At 40.0% G+C, this 23391-nt stretch overlaps 1 protein-coding gene across 2 annotated transcripts in view; it reads left to right on the plus strand.

Moving 5' to 3' along the window:
* The window catches only part of LOC131030220 (protein TIC 62, chloroplastic), a 173750-nt gene that overhangs the window by 30550 nt on the left and 119809 nt on the right, over window positions 1-23391 (plus strand). For both annotated transcript variants that reach the window (XM_057960946.2, XM_057960947.2), the window contains exon 3: window positions 3277-3482. In XM_057960946.2, coding sequence (XP_057816929.2) covers window positions 3277-3482 — 206 coding nt within the window. The remainder of the gene's footprint in view (window positions 1-3276; window positions 3483-23391) is intronic.

The following is a 23391-nucleotide window of genomic DNA, read 5'->3' on the forward strand; positions in this document are numbered from 1 at the left end:
ATCTCAATGATGCAATTTAGTTTGCATCCTCCACCCTCTGCGGGCAATGCAAGGTGGAGTCACCCTCTGCGGGCAATGCAAGGTGACATTTTATCCTTCTCTAGGAGAAGGCTGAGGTGTAAGACCTCCTCCACCCTCTGCGGGCAATGCAAGCTGGATCCATCCTCTGCAGGCAACGCAAGATGGACATCATGAAACGAGTTCATGATATTTATATGTTTTATGGCAGGTATACTCTATGGAGCTTATACATTCATCCTTGCGGGCAATGCAAGATGAAATTCATGAATGGATCATGACAAGTGGCAGATATCCTCCCTAGCTAAGTGGGAGTGTTGAAAATAATAGCTAGCTCGAATACTCGATTATTACATTCTAAATACAAATGTATTATTTCTCATGTAAATTGAATTATTTTGGGTTAGACCCAAACATGTAACGTGGAGGCAATTAATTGTAACTTTGGGCTGGAACCAAACTTGTAACGTGAAGGCAATTAATTGTAACTTTGGGCTGGACCCAAACTTGTAACGTGAAGGCAATTAAATGTAAATAAATCAATTAATTAAATGCAAGCCGACTTGAGGGTTGACGCCAAAGGTGTGATATAAATCTAACAGCAATTGAAGTCATTACAATATCATTATCTCATGCAAATGTTATCGGCTCTCCAAGCAGCGATCTCTCCTTCACTCATGCGAATTTATACAAGCCTATTGTGCGAACTCATCAAGGTTGATTGTGTGTGGCGAAGTTGTCAAAGATCTTCATGCGAACTTGATAAGGACTCCTATTGTGCGAATCTGATCTTAGACATCTGCTGCTAATCCTCCTAGCCATCTGCTGTTGATAAGGGCTGCAATCTTCATTGATATATTGAACAGCAATTTGAGATAAGTTTATTGCAGTGTTCCACGGGCGCAGGGGACGGGGGGACCAAGGGCCTAAGTTTGGGGATGGCGGCGGGGTGGTGGTGCTGATATAGTTATACTTATACATATAGCACTTGAAAAACTAGTTTTGAAAAGATGTATGACAGTATTACAGTATGAGAATTACATTTCAAATGAGACTATGGGAAATTTGAAATACTAAATCTAAATACCAAGATTTAGATTTCTAAGTTGTGTTGTTATATGGAGCCTAATCAGACTCGGAGGTTAGATTTTCCCTACTTCTATTGGCGCGGTTTCCCCCTATATTTTTCAACGGGGGTTTCGGGGCAGCGCCCCCAAGTTGGGGTTCCCTGTCGCGATACAGGGCGGGGTCAAGGGGCAGTGCCCCGCGAGGCCAAAAATACTTTTATTATTTTCTACTGGCGTCGGGTGTTATTTTTCTATTGGCCCACGTCCAATTAGAGTTACCCCTTAACCCTCAAAAAACTTAAAAGGTCGCTTTTTTTTTAAATTTTAATTGTAAATATTGCATATACATGGGGGCGACAGGAGACGTCTGGGCGTCTCCCCATCCCTGGAGAGACGTGGAGGCGCTTGGGTGGCGGTGGTGGGATGGCGGGGGACGTCGCGTCCCCGTCCCCCCGTCCCCGAGACGTTTATGATGGGGGGACGTGCCCAAAAAGGGGGGGGACGCGTCCCCGTGGAACACCGGTTTATTGCCTTGTAATTGCCTACATTTGAGATAATACATATTGTATTTTGAGGCTGGGTCACTCACCTCCCAGAGGGAGGTTTTCCCAGGGTATTGGTGGCTTTTGTCTTGTGTTTTATTTCTGTTACTGTTCATTCACAGTCTGATTATAATCTAATTGCTTAAATTAACATCTGATTGCTTAAAATCAACACTTGTTCCTATGCTCCTGTCGTAACAACTTAACCCTCATGTTATCTTCCAGTTGTGTGATATCCCCTTTATCTGAGCTGGCATCTAACCAGCCAACTTTACAGGAAAGTCTGAAAAAACATATAATAAATGTTGCCCTAGATATGGTAAACAGTTCATAGCCAAATATTCAAACCAAACCTTGATGATTCGTTCCAAGCACCAAATGCAAGTTCATTTTTCAGGACTTAGAAACTTTCTTCTTGGAAGGAATATTCAAATTTATACTACATAGAAATTCAATTGTTATATCAAATGTAGGAGAGAAGAATGTTATTCCTATTCATAACATTATGTTTGAGAAGCTTTTTTAATGGAATTTATAGGCACCCTCTGAAAGTTCTAAAAGTCTTACTAGTTTCTCAGCTTCTTTTCGAACTACACCTTTACTTCTCTTGGCAATGGTATCTATTTAAACTGCGACTTCCAGGCTCAAGAAAGATATACCTGCACCAGAAACATTGCTAATGCTTTATTGCAAATAATGAAAGTACTGAGCAATTTTAGTATATATTAAAACCTGAAAAGAAATTACTGTGCAATAAACAATAAGGAAGAGAATATGAAATGATTCATCAAGCACACGCACAACATAACATAAACATGAAAGATACAACAATTGGGAAAGCAGAGAAAGGTAGGACTTGTCATTGATTTTAAGTCCAATACACATTTCACGTACTCCACCATATGGCTTGTTCTCATCATATGTATCCCAAATTGAATGCATCAAACCCCTCAAAGTCCATAATCAGCTTTGTATGGGGTTATGAGAAGTTATAGACTGTTTCTGCAGTTGCATACTGTGAAGATACTGAGAACTACATATTGGCATAATTACAAATTATCATTAACTGGTTGTACACTAACAAAACAGCATTTCACAGTCTTACAAAATATCATCATAAATGACTGAATAAAATCCCTCCAACACCTTTTACGTTTTTGCCCAAGCAATTGGTTTTCAAGACATTGTTATATGTCCAAATTCTACTAAGTTTGCTTATGGTTTTTTCTTCACTTTTTTCAAAAAGTGACTGATGCCAATGATGCATTAATTATGTTGCCCATAACTTTGACTAATTGGTAGAATGGAGAGGATTAATCTTTTTTGTTTTTGTTTTTGTAAATACATCTTTGAAATTGCGACTACTTGTCTTGTCTTAGCAATCAAAAAGCTTTGTTTTCAACTGGACAATCAGCCTTCATGGATGCGGTGTTCAGTCTATGAGTATTATCATCATTTTTTGCATCTTTTTTCTGAGGTTTGAATTTGCATTATATTTAATAATTTTCTTTACTACTTGTTCTTCTCTTTATTTGGTTACACTTTGTCTGTGTTAGTTTCTTGTCCTCTCCTTAGATCAGCATGTACTATTTTATTGCTCTTGATAGAAAAGAGAAACCATTGAGTGATAAATTTGACATATGGTACAGGAGATGAGGCTGCAAAGGTGAACATTATCGATGGAGATATTACCAAAGAAGAAACATTGCAACCAGCATGCCAAGGTATGGATGCTGTTGTATGTACAGTGGGGGCATCTTCTGGATGGCGAGTTCCTGGCTTAAGTGAATCCACACCCAAGCATATTGATTTCTTAGGGGTGAAAAAGCTGAGCGAAGCAGCAGCTTCTGCAATGGTCTCTGTTCTTGCTCTTCTTTTCTCTGGTTTTGTAAATATTATCTAATGCTGTTTTATGTTAGCAGATGAATCTATTTTACATTAATTATATTTTGTTTTTCGAACATGCAATATAATTTTTTGGTGTTTTTCCTAATCCTTTGCATATCTGCTAATAAGAAAGAAAGGCTAACAGAGGTGAAAGAGAGGTCTTAGAAGGTTCAAGCAATTAAACTGAATATCATTGGTAATGAAAGAGTAGAAAACAGATGCCTAGACTTTCATATTTGTCTTTTCCAGCATGTTCTATAATGGTCTATGTTAGAGTAGCCAATTCCACGTAGATGAATTGTTCAACCAATTGTAAACAATGCTTATGCATATAGCTCTAACTCAGCTGTCTGGAAGCTGGGTATAGAAGTAATAGAGCTACATAGAGCTACATTTTGTCTTAATTACACTAACACAATCCAAATATTTCTCTAAAAATGCAAATAAATTGTAATTCAGATTTTCAGAAAGAAAGTGTTAGTTTGCAATCATTTTTCTTTCCTTAAGGATAAGACACCAAGGATGTTAGTGCACTGCATGCACAGATAAGTTTGATTTATCTCATATGGCTGGCTGGAAAAGTTTCTAAGCAATTTTCACTTGAGATTTTTTTTAGGGTTTTCAAAAATAAAATAAGAAAAAGGTCGGGTCTTTCTTAATTGCAATCAATTATTGGCTTTAAGCTTTTATCTGATGATGGGTTCAGTGCTGAGATCTAAAATATCAGATTTTTTTTATAAAAGAAGTATTTTATTGATCATGAATATATGTTACAAAGGCAAGAATCAAAACCAAAGGGAGTGGGCTCCTGACCAAAACAGTAACCAATCCTCAGCTGAAGGTGGTAGAACAAAAACAGAAAAAGCATGAGCAGAGACACTATGCTAACCATTATTTTCATCACATGAGTTCTCAAATTCTTGTATTTAAAATTTAAATACTTATGCACACTGAAGAAGGCTGCAAATGAATGCCTTAACTGGACTTTCTATTGACAAGATGATTCAACTTTCATGGAATGTGCTGCCAATGAATCTGATGAAAACTTTCCAGAATCTTAGAAACTTGGCTCAGCAACAGCCGGAGCTGAATAGACATGACCACCTGGTTGCTAGAAAGTAAGTGTAACTGAATTATTGGCTTGGAGTCTTAATACATGCTGTGACGTTTTCACACATTGCCCCATTGCAGATGGGGACCCCCTCCTTTTGCTTTGGTTGGCAGTTTGGTTCCAGTTCAGGGCTTGTTTGAGTATTTTTCGTCAGTCCAGGTTTGAGGTTTACAGTTCCTTATCCAAGTTAAGTTGTTCAAGTCTGAGATTTTGTCAAGTGTGGAAAGGTTGAAGTTGTAAAGTTTGTCAGAAGTCTTGTGGTCATTGAGGATCTTGGTCATGGTTTATTTTTGCACTCTAAGTTGAAAATCCATTCGGGAGAAATGCTAAGTTGTCTAAGTCCATTTCAAGATCATTTTCTCACTCTTAGGAGAGTTTTTTTTTGCTTTCAGGATGAATTTGTCCTCCTAGAGTTTGATTTTCTCACTTGTCCTGCTGCTGGGTGATTTCCACCTTGATTTCAATTTGTCCCTATGAGGGTGGAATTGAAGAACACAAATGGACACTGAGAGGGGGGTGAATCAGTGTATTTCAAAACTTTAAGTTCAGTGTGCAGATTTTAAGGATGTAATGCAAACATAAACACACATACACAAGAGCACATTACATAACACCAGATATACAAGGAAAATCCAATGTGGGAAAAACCCTGGTGAGAATAGTTGCTAGAGTCTACTGCTCCAATCCAGCCTCACAAGAAATCACTGATTACAATATGTTTTAGGGCACCAACCCAAGGAGCACCAACTCTTGAAATTCTGAGCACCAACTCAAGGAGCAACAACCCCTAGTTTTATGGTCTACAACCCAAAGAAGCACCTACCCCTGCTCTGAGCACCCACTTAGAGATTACAATGAATATAGATTCAATTACAAATTAGACACCTTGCTACAAATAAAGTTTTGTAGCACCTTACTTGTTACTCCTTTGTCTTTCATCTCTCTGCTCTTTGCACTTTGTTCTACTCTGCTCTCCTTCTGCCGCTCTTTCAGCCTCTGCTCAACTTCGTGCTGCCTCTAGCTGTCTCGGCTTTCTACACTCTATCTTTAGTTCTGCAACTGCTCACAACTGTCTCTCTCCTTCACTTTCAACACTCTACACCACTCTCTATTTTTCTGTTATTTTCTTGACGGCAACAACTCTATCTAATCAACAACCACACATTCAGCGATACACCTCACTTCAGTACTTCACTTCTATCTCAGTCTCTGCAAAAACAACTACTTCAGTCCAATCACATTTATTGCTCTGCTCTATCAGCTCTGCATCAGAGAATGTTTTACCCTCCAGATCTACATTTAGAAATAATTTATTATTTCTCTCTGTCCAACAGATCTGATTTTGCCTCTGTCGATTTCCTCGAGCCCATCAACCATCTGTAACTCAGTTGCCATTAATGTCTTCTTCATCCTTTGTCGACCTACCCAGACAATATCAACAACTACCTCCATCAGATGCACTAACTCTTGAAATCTGATTTGTTCTATCCACCAAGGAGCCACATGTCTTCATGTTCTTCATCCAAGTCACTCTGTCAATCCTAATCAACATCCTTATGGATTATCGAGCTGCCTAGACTAGTAGAATTTCATGCTGTGACTATCCTTCGTGTTATGCGGTCTGCATACATGTTCATCGCTATAGTTATCCCGATGTCGGTTTCTCAAAGTTCCATTGGTATAGTCTTAACTATCGGGTTGACATCTTGCCTCTACTCTGCCTTCAAAACTTATCCCTACGACCATGTGATGCCTTTGGTTCCTTTCATTGGCACGAGTTATTCTGACGAGAAACTCATCTTTGATTTCTCTTATCGCCATAGGCTATCCCGAAGCACAATCTCCATGTTGACTAACCTTATCGGCATAGGTTATCCCGAGTTGAAAGACTTCAGGGCAAATGACCACTCATCGGAATGATTATACCTATTGACATAGGAAAATCATGCTAGATTGATCGAACAAGTTATTCCGATGCCACATTGTCAACTCACCTTTATCGGCATAGGTATTTCGAAGTTCAAACTCCACGGTAACAAACTTTATCGGCATATTATATTCCGATGATTTCCCAAGAGGTCTTCTCTACATTTACCTCCGTCGGGATAGCTATCCCGATAACTAGATGTCGAGATAGTTTGGGCTATCGGCATAGTTGAAATTAGTCATTCCGCCTTCAATAGCTACTCCGATAGGTATCCTCAGTCTTCTGGTCGCCATAGCTATTCCGATACGATGATATCAGAGAAGTTAGTTCTATCGGTATGACACAAACCTGTTACTCCGCCTTTATCAGCTATTCCGATGTGTAGCTCTCTTTGTTATTCGGCATAGCTATCCCGATCCGACAGAACAAAAACTCCACACGACCTGTCATCAGCCTGACTTATGCCAATAGCAAATTCCTCCACACGACTCGGTATCGACATAGCTATTCCAATACAACTTCAAGCAAAATTTTGAGGAGCAACTTCCAGATTGGCTGAGTTATCCCGATATGATCATTGACTAAACTTGGAAGAGCAAAATGATCATCGGTATTATTCTGATCTCTTCTGCAACCTACAACACTTCTTCTTTGCATCCTCAAGGCATCCTTGTAGCATCCCTGCAGCAGTTGTTGACATCAAAGGACAATAATGCCAACAGGAATTTCTACTCTTCCCTCGAATTTAAGTGAAAATGATAAAAATTGTTGCAAGTTAGTGTGAATTTTGTAATAACAAATAGATTTGTCCCTATAGGAGTCGATTTTCCATTCCTAGGATGAAGTTAAAATGCAAGTTATCTTGAAAAGAGTGGAAAATCCGGATGGATAAGGAATTTCCACCTTAGAAATTGAAAAGTCCCTATGAGGTTGTTTTTCCTCTTCTAGGGAAAGAATTGAATGAAATAAACTTAAGGATTGCAAAAAGTCCCTATGGAGGTTGTTTTTCCACTCTAGGGAGAATGGTTGAAAATGGAAGATTAGAAAGAGTGGAAAATCCGGATGGATAGGGAATTTCACCTCAGAAATTCAAAAGTCCCTTTGAACATTGATTTCCCACCATGAGCAAATGAAGTGAATTTGAGTGATTTTGACAAGGAAAAGAAGTTTAAGGATCAAAAGTCCCTATGAGGGTCGAATTTCCACTCTTCAGAACATTGACTAAGTAAAAGTTGATAGGGATCAATTTGTCCCTGAGGGTCGATTTTCCACCCTCCTCATGATGCAAGCTTAAAAGTAAAATTCATAGGGACAAATCAATTTAAGTTCAAATTCAGAAGTCCTATGAGGGTCGAAATTCCACCTTCTTTTTGGTGAGGGAAATTAAGATCAAGTGAATTCATAGGGACAAATCAATTCAAGTTAAGAATTAAAAGGTCCCTATACCTTGCGATTTTCCACCAAAGGGTGTGAAGCTGAAAGTGATTAATAAGTTCAAGGACAAATTTGCCCCTATGGGAGGCGATTTTCCACCCTCCATATCTCAAAAGAAAAATTAAACGAATAAAGCAAGCTTTTATTTCTTTTGTAAGTCAGCTGTGATAAGGAAAATTAAGAGTTTTTATTGCTTTTTTGTTTTTTTTGAAAAATTTTGAAAAAAGAAGAAAAAATGAAAGCACATAGGCTGACTCCCTTGGAGGATGATTTGCAAGCTCATAAAGCAAGACAAATAGCAAGCTTTTTTTGAAAAAAAGAGAAAAAAGGGCAAATAGCAAAATTAAAAGTTTTATTTCTTTTTTTGGAAAAAAACAAAAAGAAAAAAAGAAAGCACATAGGCTGACTCCCTTAGAGGGTGGTTTGCAAACATATAATGGAGGCATGGTGGAGGGCAATTCAGTCATTCAAATAACAAATTCAATTTTGTTAAAGGTAGAGAAAACCTTGCAACAACAAACCTGTGAATTTGAAAGAAGAGTTTTGGATTTTTTCAAATCATAGAAAGGAAGAAGGAAGGGGCTGATCAAAGATCAAAGCCCATAACATGTGTTGATGGTGTTTTTATGCACTATTCAACACAAAATAAAATACTAAGTATTCTATCCTCTCTTGAAATGTTTACCGCTACAACTGATAAATTAAATATAGGAAATAATAATGTACATGACAATGCATACCAGACACAACAGTAAAATATATCTTTATTTGCACATGCAATTATTACAGAGTAGAGGACTAGAGATGGTTGGCCAAGGAATAATAATAGATCCAACTATACCATACTACCTTCCTTGGCGGTACACAACATATTTAAAGGACCCAACGGTTGCCGAGAGGTACACAACCGTTAATCAACGGACACCTAACTACCCGAGAGTGACAACCCACTTAATACAATTAATTAATACATTGTCGGATAACAAATATTATAACCATAGGCATTTTATGCCGACTACATCATCCCCTCCGAAAGAAAAATTCGTCTTCCAGACGACAAGTAAACATCAAGTAATATTTGGTAAGCCTAATGATAAGAGCGTAGGCAATGACACAACCCCAACTTGTAGTGTACCTGCCAAATCAAATCGGGGTTCGGGGGCAATGCCCCCAATGGGGTTGCGGGGGTCTGGGGGCAGCGCTCCCAACGGGGTCAAGGGGCAGTGCCCCTCACGGGGTAGCGACCAGGTTGCGCTCCGTGTCGTTGTACAGGGCGGGTTCGAGGGGCAGGGCTCCCACTGCCAACACCAAATTACAACCTTCAAAACCACATGGAACTCCATGGCGTACATGATTTTCTTGATTTTTTAAGATGCCAAAAACATTGTTGATGAAGCCAAAAAATAGAGATCTCACTCCTAACACATGCTTTTGACCACGTATGACTCCCTTCACCTCAAGTGTAGCCTCATATGCATCAAGTATGGTTTGATACAAATTATGTACGATTTGAAACATAACATGTACGGTCTACTCTTCGCCATGTACGACCTGTACACCTATGTGCATGTACGGTTCATTGGCTGACTTGTACGACCTAGGCTTGTCCTTATGTACGGCCAAATCTGGATGCACTCTTCCCAGGGTTTGATTGTCCTCATGCATGGTTTTGTACGGCTTGATCCCTTCGACATACAGACCACCTTCCATCTGTGCTCGTGTCTGTACGGCTATGTTCATGTACGGGTTGATGGTGCTCAACTTTTGTATCCCTTTGTATGGGTTGACAGGTTTGGCCTGGTAAGATGGAGAACATACTTTCTCCATTGCTGGTTTTCTTCTTCAACCTTCTTTCTCTTCTCTCTCTCCTGAGCTAAACTTGCCTTCAAGGCGTTACAAGAGTCATCAAAGTACTGGACCTCTTGGTCTTGGGTGGGCTTACCCAGCTCTATAGTGGTGATCTTGTAGTCCTTTGGGGCAACACTGTCCCGAGTTTTCCCTTCCTTCGGCACAACTATTTGAACTGTCCTGAATCCCACACTATCTCTCTGAATCAATGAGAACTTTCTGGTTGGCTTGGGTGGTTTGACTATGACTGGCTCATTCACCTTCTCTAGAAATGCTGTTGTGATCTCTTCAGAACAGGCTTCCTTGGGGACCTTAGCCTTTATCCTCTCCCTTAGCCAATCAGGGATAGTTGATTGCTCTACGGTATTTTGATCAAACCCATCATCTGTCCCTCCTGGGCTCGTAGCTATACCATCCAAGAAGATTACTAGAGATGCAGGCGTTTCAATTTGCTCTCTGTCCAGACTTTGGATGATTGCTTTCATTATTTCCTCAATCGAAGGAGAAGGCACTCTTACTTCATTATTAATCATACATATGTCCATCTCCTGTTCCTCATCGGCATTTTGATCAAGTACGATAGATGCGACACTCAAGATGGAATGACCTTTGCTGGACTCCCGTCTTTCCCCTATAATCTTCTTTCCTGTGACCTTTACAGAGCTTCCAACTAACTCCTTCTTCTTCCAAGATCCAACACTCTTTGGATTCTGGGCATTACTTGCAGAGATACAAGGGTTGGAGGAGAAAGAGTCATCTACTCCCATCAATTCATAGGTCAAGGCCACACCTTTAGACTTTGATTGCTTTGTCCTTTCAGATGTCCACCACCTAGAATACTCAACCACCGACCTCATGAGGTCTGCGAGATCTAATTTCTCTCCCTCTGCCCAATCTATCAAGGCTAGTGGTTCATTCTTCATCTTTTCAAAGCCTGGCTACTGAAGCTCAAGGCTGTCCTCTACTTGGTCAGCAACTCTAAACACCTCCGTCGCTCTTACCAGGCTCAAGGGAATCCTCGACCAAAATCTCTTCCCGATTTCGAAACTATTGGCTACATTGGCCCAATAATCTTCTAAATCAGCTTTGTGCTCAAACGTCATCCCTTCGACCCTTTTTATTTTGCGGAACAGATCAAAATTCTTCCTCGCCTTGTATTGATAAAAGGGATACCAAGCCAGCTCCTTCTCAGTAGTCGCAACAGCTTGTGACGATGGACATGTTTCCACCCCATTCCCAATCGTGAGAGAGGAGGTTCCTGCCTTCTTCTGTTTATCTCTTTGAATCGCCATATACCCCTCCAATTGCCTCACAACCTCGAGTAACACAACTCGGTTGGTAGGGTAAGGTGGAAGCTTGTAGGGAGACCCGGTAAACCCCTGGATTCTAAGGTAAGTGAACTTTGGGTATTGGATATACCAATATCCAAATCTACTGATGAAGTCCATAGACTTTTGAGAGAGTCTCTCGTGCAGTCCACCTTGCAACATTCGCGTGATGTACATGAGGAAGGTATCATTCACTCTTTGAAAATGGAACTTTTCTTCCATGTGGAGTTGGGGATAACAATCATAGACTGGAAACTGGTTTTCTTTGTTTCCCACTTCCCCTCTGCAAGTGAGACCTCTGTATCTGTAGGTTTTGGTCATGGAATAAAATAGGTACGAGCTCATGAAGAAGGTCCTATTTGCTTCTAGGTTCCTCAGTTGGCTGTTTGTTGATGTGTTTTTTATGCACATGCAAACACAGAATAAAATACCGAAGTATCTTATCCTCTCTTGAACAAAGTTCCCGACTGTTGAAGATCTCACCGAAGGATCAGTCGAGGCAACTCCAAGGTTCTTGTATGTAGGTTCTCTACTCGTGGATAAGCTCTCTGTGGTATGATGTGATTTTGCTGGAATCACAAGGGGACTTACACTTGACGACCTAAACGTCTGATTTGCTTTGAATATTGCTGGAACATAGGATTTCACTAGCCTAGATTTTTTGAAAAAAGGAAAAAAGGATGAGGGCGAGGAAATGATCTAATTCTGAAACTAAGAATGTAGGAGCAATGAATGATCTTTGATGAAATTCTAACTAAGTCTTGTTTTGACATCCTAGGACCATCTCCACAAGGTTAGTGCGATCTTTGGAGGAAAGCTTTATGATGTTCAGATCATCGCTACAGGCATAGACACCATCAGGTTGATGCATATCAGTGAAGAAGCGACAATTGAAGTTAGGCTTAAGTTGAATGATTCTAGTTGACTACACAAGGCAAGTCTGCAATCAACAAACTGCTAGTAGTATGGATATACAAATTTCACCATCAATCAAACACATTTCTTCCACTCATCTAATAACATGAAATCAAATCTGAGAAGTATAAAGACCATGCAAATTGTTGAATCGACCCATAGATTTCACCATTTCTTCAATGAAGTTTACAAGTCTTTTACAACAACATCTTGGCAACAATCCTTGCCTTCTCTTTCTATTCTACTCTAATTGCTATACTATTAATTGACTTATTCACTATTTCTAACTATTCACCTTCTAACTCTTGACTAACTATTCTCTATTAGCTAACCATTGACTAACTATTAGCCTTTACAAATGAGGAGCGAGGGCTTATATAGTGCCCACAATACAATTCAATGGCTTAGATCAATTTGAGATCAATGGCCAAGATTTTACAATGAAACCCTAATTAGGGTTTGTTACAACAAACTCAATTCTGGCCAATGCAATAATTGCATTATTTGGACACGTCTTCTCTGGAATATTCGACCAATGGAGAACCGGGGTAGGTACATCGAAGTTTGTGCCATCTCGCATGAGTCAGGTACATTGAATCTGGACATGCTGAAGTGGACCAACCCGACTGGAGGAGTGATGACTGGGATGCCACCTTGTTTGACACTTGTAACTTGGTAGATATTCAATTTGATGTTGCTGAGAAGCTAGCTTTAATTAACTCTTCTAAAACTGTCTGCTTCTTCAACGAACCCTTGCTTTAACTTCCTTTGTCTTCGATGTGCAGGATGGATGGTGTACCTTTCCTTCGAATGCTGAACTGGAAGAGATCGTCCTTGATGATGTTGGACCGGAGAAGGCCATCCTTGATGATGCTGGGCTGGAGAAGGTCGTCCTTGTTGATGCCGGACTGGAGGAGGTCGTCCTTGATGATGCTGGACTAGAGAAGGTCGTCCTTGTCTTGGCTTGATCTTCTTTCATCTGCAAAACAAATCAAAAGATGATTAAGGACACATAATAAATTCATTTCAACATAATATTTCACACCTTAAATCATCAACAAAAGATATTAAAATGAAGTTAGTTCAAGACTCTTTCCAAGGACAGGCCCTATAAGAATTTCGCCCTAGACCCTCTGGAGGGGTCAGGAGCGAATTTTGCATTCCTGGCTCATTTAGACCTCCTTTCAACGTTACCTCACAATTAGCTCCTCGCCTGGCCCCAACAAGGTGAAAAATAGCAGTTTCAAAGGATTTCGCACTGGACCATTTGGAAGGGTCAGGAGCGATTTTCTTGATTAGGCTTCAATTACCCCATTTTTTTCACTCCAAAATCCTCCGGAAGGTGAGCATATGCTTTTTTTAGTCCAACAAAGTCTAGGGATCCATCCTTTTGGCTTCTCACATGGGCCAATTAGGTGATAATGAGAATTTCGCTCTGGACCCTTTGGAAGGGTCAGGAGCGAAATTCCTTCTTTAGGCTTTATTTTACACTTCCTTTACTTCAATTCACCCTACAAGGCAAGAATATCTCACCCCAGCCTCAACCATTGCATAGGTATCAACATTTTAGCTTCACTCAAGGGAAAAATGGTTGATTTGGAGAATTTCGCCCTGGACCCTTTGGAAGGGTCAGGAGCGAATTTCTCTCTTTGCTTGTTTTCCTTCACTTCAACTCATCTTGCAAGGCTTAAACAACCTCTCTCCAGTTTTTTCATGCCTTAGGAATCAAAATCTTGTCTTGACACAAAGAGGAAATAGTGACTTTGCTGAATTTCGCTCTGGACCCTTTGGAAGGGTCAGGAGCGAAATTCACTTTTTGCTTGCCTATTCACACTAAATTTCACTTTCTTCACTTCACTTCATTTGGAATCCCCCATATTGAACCCACTTCTCAACTTGGCAACATTGGTTCGATCTTCACAAGGCCCAAAAAGGAGAATTCGCTCAAGAAACTAGCCAGGGATAGGACCTATCTAGAATTTCGCTCTGGACCCTTTGGAAGGTTCAGGAGCGAAATTCCAATTTTAGCTCAAAATTTGCATCTTTGGTGGATAAACATATTTCCAAGGCATTCCAAATAGCTTCTCTCACCCTAGTCTAGGCCTGACTTAGCACAAAATTTGGAGAAAAGGATGGTTTTAGTGTTTTTCGCTCTAGACCCTTTGGAAGGGTCAGGAGCGAATTTCTTGGTTTGGGCTAATTTCCATCATTTTCAACACCAATTAACTTCAAAAGGCAAGACCATTTCTCCTTGCACCCATCCAAGCCATGAAAACCTAACGTTTGACTAGACTTGCAAGGAAAATAGGTGGTTTCAAGATTTTCGCTCTGGACCCTTTGGAAGGGTCAGGAGCGAAAATCACTTTTTGGCTCAATTCCTTCAAGTTTGATAATAATTGACAATTTGGAGTCATTCCTAAGACCTTCTTTAATCATGATCCACACTAGATTTGGCATGAAACTAAGGGAAAAGATAGGTTTTGCACAATTTCGCCTTGGACCCTCTGGAAGGGTCAGGAGCGAATTTCCCTTTCTAGCCCAAAATCATAATTTTTTTGAGACAACAATCAATTCAAGGACAATCTCAAGGGCATCCCTCACCTTGGTCTAGGCATGGCTTGGTACAAATTTTGGAGAAAATGATGGGTTTTAGGATTTTCGCTCTGGACCCTTTGGAAGGGTTAGGAGTGAAAATCTTGTTTTAGGCTTATTTCTCCATCATTTCAACTTGAATCCACCTTAAAAGGCAAGAAAACACTTATCCTCACCCATCCAAGCTACAAAAACCCAAGTTTGACTTGGCTTTGCTAGGAAAAAAAGGGATTTTAGGAATTTCGCTTTGGACCCTTTGGAAGGGTCAGGAGCGAAATTCACCTTCTTGGCTAAAATCCTTCATTTTTTCAATCCCACTCTTCCTTACAAGATACATTTCATCATTTTTCATCCAAGGAACAAGGATTGAAGCCTAGGCAAGGTAAAAAAACTAGGTTTACAAGGAATTTCGCTCTGGACCCTTTGGAAGGGTCAGGAGCGAAATTCTCTTTTAGGCTAAAATCTTGCTCTTCAAAATCATCCAACTGCATCTCAAGGCAAAAACATACCAATTCATTCCCCAACATGCCCTAGAAACCAACACTTAGTCAAAATTTGAAAGGAAATGAGAGCTACAAAGATTTTCGCCCAAGCTTGAATGAAGGTAAAAACGCTTGTTTGAATGAAGAAATGTGAAAATGAAGTCAAGGATCCAACCCAAAAAGTGATTTTCGCTCTTGACCCTTTGGAGCACCTTGAGGATTTCCCATTATCCTGTTTAGCAGAACGATCATGTCTCCAATGTCTTCCTTGAAGTATGCTCTCACCAAGCTCTTCCTTTGAAGTTTGGAGGCGCCTTTCCTTGGCTTATCCAGCGAGGAATGATTAACGATGGCGTCATACTCCTCCAAGTGGTCTTGATACATGCTATCAGCTTCGTCCTTGGTCACGTACACAGTATTGTGATACTTTGGGATCCTGAAGGCTTCTCTGATGGCCTCATCGCTGATGTTCGCCAACACTCTTCCATCAAGTGCAACAATGTCCTTACTGGTGGGGTTGTAATGCCTAGCACATTCAACTACTAATTCGGTGCATTGCATGGTGGTGAGAAAACCAACAGCATGCACGATGCCACTCTTCATCATCTTTCGTGCGGTTGTGGGAGGCACAAGGTTGTCCAAACCAAACATCCGCTTCAAAAATTCCCTTAGATTGATGTGCCCGAGGTTGGTGTCGCTAACATTCTTCCACTTCGAAGTCATCCTTGACTCAGGAGGAGCGTCTTTATCCACTTGAAATTTCATAGCGCCTAAAATCTGCAACTAGACAATGAAGCTTAAGTTAGAAATTAATTCGTGAATTGAAGAAAATAGGGGTTGCGAGTGGCTAACTGTTTGAAAATTTCATTTTATTCTCATACTTAGCCACAAAAACTGGATTTTCATCTGTCAACTCTTCAATCCTAAGGATGATTGTGATCATAAATCAACACCAAGTGTTATAACTTCAAAAACTTTCTTTTAGTTAGTCAATAAAATGATTTTCATTCGAATAAATCCACTAAAATCATTTTCAATGACACTGAAAAAAACTCAGAAAATATACAAATCTGCATCGTAAATTCAACTTCACCTTCGAATAAATCGCAATAAGGCTGGAAGTTTCTCAGAAAACTCAGAAAGAATTAACAATTCTTCCTTATACCAGCTGGCTTCACTCAAAAAAAATCTGTGAATCCTTTGTCAAGAAGCTTGCCAAATTGCAAACATTATCAAAATTTTCTCCAGATGAACTCCAATCTGCAAACACTTCACTATGCTCTCCTTAAGAATTTCGAACTTCTTGGTGTAAAAATGAAGTTACATATGATGTATTTGTAAATGAAGTTGAATTCCCAATTAGAAACACGCAAAATCATCCAACTCATGTTTCTAAATCTAACTCAAATCTTTGGGAAAGTGTTGTCATCTTCTTTAGTTCGAAAATCCTTTACTTATGCAAGTTTCTAAATTGTTTTTAGTTTATTAATTCGAACTAGGCTCATAAAATAGTATCTTCCAAAAAGTTTCTAATCTGGAACTCAGTATGAAAATCCTTTTGATTTGTAAATATCTTCTTTCCAATTTTAATTTTGAGTTTCCATTTTGACTTTTCAACTCGATGATCTTTGAAAATCTCTTTTTCCAACTTTCTAATTTGATTAGGAGTTCGATTTTTTGGGAACATTTGATGACATCACTCACTTTCTTGTTGACTTTATTTGACTTCCAAGAGTAGGGCGGAGTTTTGAATGTTCAACTTCATACTTGGGCGGACTTTTTTGACTCCACCATCTTCTTTATCAAACTTGGGCGGACTTTCATTACCCTTTTAAGGCATAGGGCGGAGTTTTGAAGGTCTTCAACATCATACTTAGCACCTTGGGCGGACTTTTGATGCATCTCCTAGGGCGGACTTTTGAAGGTCTCCTTAGGGGGAGTTTAGTAAGGATACCAAGGAGGGTGGAGTTTTAAGTTCCCTCTTCTTGGCCTCTTTAACATACTTGGCGGACTTTTGGAAGGTCTCCTTGAGCGGACCTTAAGCACCTCTCCAACATGGCGGACTTTGGGTGACCTCAACTAGGCGAACCTCTCCATTGCTAGCATCTTGGGCGGACTTTGATGCCCTTCCTTTGCATGGCGGAGTTTAAGTGTTGGTCATCAACATAGGGCAGAGTTTTGGAAGGTTGGCTACTTGCTTGGAGGGCGGAGTTTTGAAGGCACCTCCTTCATCATATATAGCGAACTTTAGAAGGCCTCCATCATTCCCTCTTCAAGGCGGACTTTGATGCCTCTCCTAGCCAAGGCGGACTTTTGGTCTATCACCAAGGGGGTGGACTTTTAAAGTGACCCCACTCAAGGCATAGGGCGGAGTTTTGAAACATCACCAAGGCGGACTTTGGAGGCTTCCCAAGGCATGGCGGAGTCTAGAGTGTTCCCCTAGGGCGGACTTTTGATTCCCTTCATCATGGCGGACTTTGAGCATCCCTTCAACAGGGCGGACCTTGATCATCTCTCCAACATGGTTGGTGCAGGAGCACCTAAGGGTTGAAATGCCCTTAACCAATTTTGGCTTGTGAGACCTTCCAGTGGTCATGTAAATACATAAGGACTGGCTCTAGTCCATTTGTATGGTTGTTTAATTGCAGTTTTTAAAATTTCTCTTATCGGCAAGATCTACCCCCGATCGGCAAGTCTTACCTCGATGAGTTCGCCAGAGTTTGGAGTGGTTGTATCGGGTATCGGAAGGAGCGGTTTCATGTTACCCTGATGATTAACTTGACCTGTATTCGGATGGTGATCGCGGATGATCCAACGGTTGTCACTATACCGCGATGGGAAGATGATCGCCAGATAATCCTCACGACTTGGCGACAAAGCACGTGCAAAAAGAGGCGAGTTAACGACCGTGTACGTTGAAGGTGGATCAATGACGGTCGCTATACCGTAATGGAGAGATGCATGAAAGTTATTCCCTGTGACTTGGCGACCAAGTGGTTGGACCCGACAAGAGAGCAGCTCAGGCGAGTTAATGGGTGAGCAAGTCCGGGATGATCGAACGATTGTCACTATACCGCATGATGAAGATAATCGCTAGTTATCCCCCGCGACATAGTGACTGGTGAGGTGGCGGTCCAGTGGTAGGTCAGGTGGTGCCCAGTTGGATGCACGGACAAACCAGGAAGTAACACCATGGCAAAAGAGAGAGTAGTTCAGCTGAGATAAAGATCGAGCAGATCAAAGAAGATCGGACGATCGGGATGTCATTGGCTATCGGAGGAGTCGTCTCATCGAGAGATCAGAGCAATGCATTTGTGGTCTTACCGATGGCCGAAGGAGTAGAGATCGACTGCGGGTGTGCGCTCGGACCAGAGTCCAAAAGGTAAACCCTTGGACACTGAAGATGGTCTTGTCGGTGTTTATGAATACGAACCGACCCGACTTCTTGGTGCATGTGGGATATTGTGTTTCTCATGAATGCAGACTGTCGTAGACGGTTAAATTTCAAACTGTTGGTGCAGTTGCAAATGGAAACGGTTGGTAATGAGATTCATCTCGTCCAATAGGAGGAGTTCCAAATAGAGGATGTATGTATAAAAAGACCCAGTGGGCATCTGTAAGAGGCGAATGGTTAATCGTGGATCATTGATCATTGTTTGTCGATTGCCTCGGAGAACACATTTTGTTTTTCTGAAATGCAATAGAGAAGTCCATTTTCTGGTTTTCAATTAGAGTTTCATTTCTTTTCGTTTCACGTAAGCTATTAATGAAATTGTTTCATTTCTCTGTTCTGCGAGTTGCTGGTTTGAACCCGTGAATAAATTCGGGATCTGTAAATAAAGCTTTCCTTTTCAGTTTTTGTTCCCTGTTTGCAATAATCAAATGGCTCTGATTTGAAACTCCACAAGATCTTTGGAGATTGTCAAGGAGAGCCAGAAATGTACAGTAGGTTTTCATTTGAGAGAGACCAAGAAATGGCAATCGCCATTTCTGCATATTGAGCCTAGGCGAGCTTGGTGATAGTCCGGCTAGGTATCAGAACTTGGTGATAGTCCGGCTAGGTATTAGTAATTTGAAGGAGATAACTTGCAGGGGAAGGAAATTGCTGAGAACTGGGAAAAGATCCAGAAGGCTACAAGCCTGAAAAACGAGACATTGTGTAACCATAGGGAAAAGTTTGCTAAACCAAACAAGATGGGTGGTTTAGCAAAAAGAGAGCGAATGTGTGTGTGTCCTAAACCCTTGCAAGGATTTAGTGAACAAGCTTACTTTGTGAGCTTGAGGAAGGTGAGATAAGCAAACAAATGGTAAGGAAGCCCTTAGAAGTCTAGAGGGGTAGACTTGGAACCTGGAAAGGGATAGAAGCAAACCATCAAAGAAACCAAATTGATGGCAAACTAAGTTGCCTTTCTATCAATGGCGGACTTTTTGAACACCTCCAACATGGTGGACTTTGCTTGGGCGGACTTTTTGAACACCTGTCATGACACTCAACCTTATCCATTAGCCAGACTTAGAAAATTTTGGAAAATTTCAAAATTTCACATTTTAACCAAATTTAACCAGATTAACTTGAAATTCGAAATCCATACTCAGGCAAATCATCTGAAGCATTATGACCCCTAAAATGTAGGGAACTGACTTTTTAGGTCAAAATTTGGAAATTTTGGATCCCGATCGAAGCAGGTCAGTGGTATCAGCGCAAACCTTAGGTCCCCATTCCGAAAAAGCAAAAAACAGACATCCTTAAAAAATAGGGAAAAATTTCAAAAAATAGCCATATTGGGGATCGGGCTAAAAATGCCAAAAACGAAACTTCCTAAAATATAGGAAAAAACAAAAAAGCAAAATTTCTAAAAATAGAAAGTTGTTCAAATTCGTCCAAATCAATTGCGATCTTCGTCCTTTTGCCTTTCTAGGCACTTTGGCGGGGTCTTGACTTTGGAATCACATTGTTTGCAAAAACTAACTTTCAATCCTTAGGACCTGAATTGTTCAAAACTGAGCAAGGCTTGGCAAAACTGAAGCGGAAGGCCACGAGACACTAACGAAAACCCTAGAAAGCAGGAAAAGAGAGGGTCCCCATTTGCAATGGGGCGATGTGTGAAAGAGGTCACAACAGGACTGAACACACCAAACAATCTCAACTCAACCGCTTATGCAGCGGGAGGATCATTACAACAAACATCACTCAACCGCTTATGTAGCAGGAGTACCATTACAAACAGATATCACTCAATCGCTTATGCAGCAGGAGGATTGAGTAACAAAGATCAAAATATAGGCGGCAAGCTAGCCTCTTCCACTTTCTAGTGGGAATGCTTACAATCCAAAAATGGTTAGTAGTACTACTACTTAACCTTACAATATAAAATAGAGAGATAGAATAGAGAAGTAATGCTGTCCAATGCTGATAAATTTCTTCAAACAATTACTAACTCCCAAAAGATCCTTCAACATGAATTTATGAAATCTTAGGACCAATAACACGCAAACCAGCAACTTCAAGAAACTAAGAAATGCTCAATTCTCTCTCCAAACTGACCCCAAAACACCCCAAATCACTCCCAAATCAACTAACCTACTCACACTATGAAAAGCACTCCCAAACATCAACTTCTGGAAATCTGTAATTTTATGACAGCAAGTTGAAAACCCACCAAATCACTCATATATTTCTCTATACTCAATGGAAAGCCCCCAAACTAAATGCAAATGAAAGATACCAAGAAGGCGATAAAGATAGAATAGATAAACAGCAACTAACAATGCCCCAATACTCAATGGAAAACCCCTAAACTAGATGCAAATGAAAGATACCAAGAAGGCGATAAGGATAGAATAGATAAACAACAACTAACAATGCCCCAAACCCAAGACACACAACCCAAAGCACCTCTAGCATAGGGTGTACCAAAGCATAAGTACGATTTGCAAGATAAAATTTAATACATCACGAAAACCAATGCAAACTTACAAGAATAATCGCCTAGGACATTGAAACCCAAGGAGCCAATACCCAAAAGCAGCAGGAGGTCACATAGAGACTTATGAATGAAAATATGCTTCAGCCATGACTTCCCCAGCAACCTGGAAACACACCAAAATTTGAACTACAACAGAACCAACAATCCCACACTTCAACAAACTCGCAAATATCACTGAAAGGTCAGGTAAAACAGCTAGGTACTGTCTTGCAAGTACGAAACTGCACTTAGCTAGGAAGGCTCACTTCGAAACTTAGATTTCAATTGCCAAACCGGCAACATAACGATGCAATTTTTCAAGATGTCCAAATGGGAGGCTAAGCACATGTATTTATAGTTTTTTCCCTCTGAAATTGAAATGTAAATGCTCCCAAATTCACCTCTCCAATTTGCATTTCATTTCACTATCACATGGCGTCCAAATGACATTTCATTTCATTTCCCAATGTGGGCGCCCAAGTTCCATTTTCACCAATAACTAAACAAGTTCGAACTTGCCTAAGTCTTCAATAATAACTTAATGCATTCTTCAAATTTCAACGCCTAACTTAGGAAAATATAACATTGATATTAGATATAAATGTCTTTTCCTAAGTCGCCCAATATAACATTAATCAGTAATAAAATAATTAAATATTAAACCTTAGGATAAGGAAATAATATTTAATTAAATCACTTATGACTCCAATACTGATTATCAACAAAATCTAGGATGAAGTTGAGCAATGAAGACCATTGAACTGCTACAGGATCAAGGTTCTATCCAAACTGCTAAAAATAGAATTGCTCAATACTGCCACTTACTAAAAATAGTAAGTCATGGAATACTCCTCCGAAAAACATGATTTTCGCACTTGGAGAAAGAGCTTGGAAAGCTCAGTAAGACAACATCATCCAAATAGCCAAACCCTAACTTACTAAAAATAGTAAGTTCTCACTTCGCCAAAGAATCAAATGCATGTTATGCCACCTTGGAGCTCATGAAAAATCCAGAAGGAAACCATAGACAGAACTGAGGAATTCCCTCTCGGTAAACTCTAAAAAGCTTGAGCAGAACTCCACAAAAGTTGGAAACTGTAATGTCCCCAACTCCGCAATCTAAAGAAAACATATAAACAATGAATTTCAACAATTGATTTTTGGGTATGAATAATTTATCTAGAGTGTAATTAGCCAAATTCACTTAAGGTTACTTGTTATCAATGAGTCAATTCCCATATTTAGTTCCTAATGAGATCAAGGGGTCTAGCTGCAATAGGATGCCCGTAGCGCTTATCAGGCCCAAGGGCGGTACACTCCCCCTTGGCCCAACCGTCGGCAGACCTTTAGTCATCCGCAGTGGGTGGCCTACCTGACAGAGGCCTAGTTCCTGCTATCCTTATTACTCTATTCTTCCTTAATCTCGTTAGGTTTGGATATGCAAGTTGCCTCATTCATTAACATGGTAGTATCTTATATCATTCCTACTAGTCCTTAATTGAATAATGCTATTTATTCCTCAAATAGTAGTTGTAATCTATTTATTAGTTAATTTAGTCCATGAGAATTTATTCACATTGTATACCCATATATATATATTATATGTTGATATATTATATTGATTTATTATATTAATCTCTACACCATTGTATTCTAGCCATATCTATGTATATGCTATGAACCGCATTAAATAAACTACATATATTTATGTATTGATGTTTTAATGAACAACTAATCTTAGGTATGTAACCCTACTGATTCAAATAAACTTACTGCAGAAGTAATATGGGTGGATGAGTGACTTACCTGTGCACTTCCCGCTTTAACTCTGTCTTTACCCGATCCTATCCTTGGCGCCTCCCTTTTCTCCTTCTTCCCCTCACGTCATGCTCTAAATACTAATCGCGAGGGTTGGCGCGGACTTGACCACGGGTCGTGACTGTTGAAGAAGGGGTGAGCGGTGGTGACTATTGGAGTCACCGCTCCCTGGTTCCCCGTGACTCCTTTCGGCGCTTTAACCTTACGCACCGAATCATGCTTTACCACCATACGCATTATATTACATATAATGTGATTTGCTGGGTAGAATACGCCCAAAATAATATTTAAGGTTTTTTAACATTTATTTTATAAGGCATCGATATATATTGCAAGTATTTTGTTTTTGTGTATTAATATAGTTTTAATAATTTCGCATGAGGATAATATCTTATTTCATAATAATAATAATTATAATGCATTAAGTTTTATATTGTATATTTATAGTTTATATAT

Source organism: Cryptomeria japonica, chromosome 9 (assembly GCF_030272615.1).
Source record: "Cryptomeria japonica chromosome 9, Sugi_1.0, whole genome shotgun sequence".
In the NCBI taxonomy this organism is placed as follows: domain Eukaryota; kingdom Viridiplantae; phylum Streptophyta; class Pinopsida; order Cupressales; family Cupressaceae; genus Cryptomeria; species Cryptomeria japonica.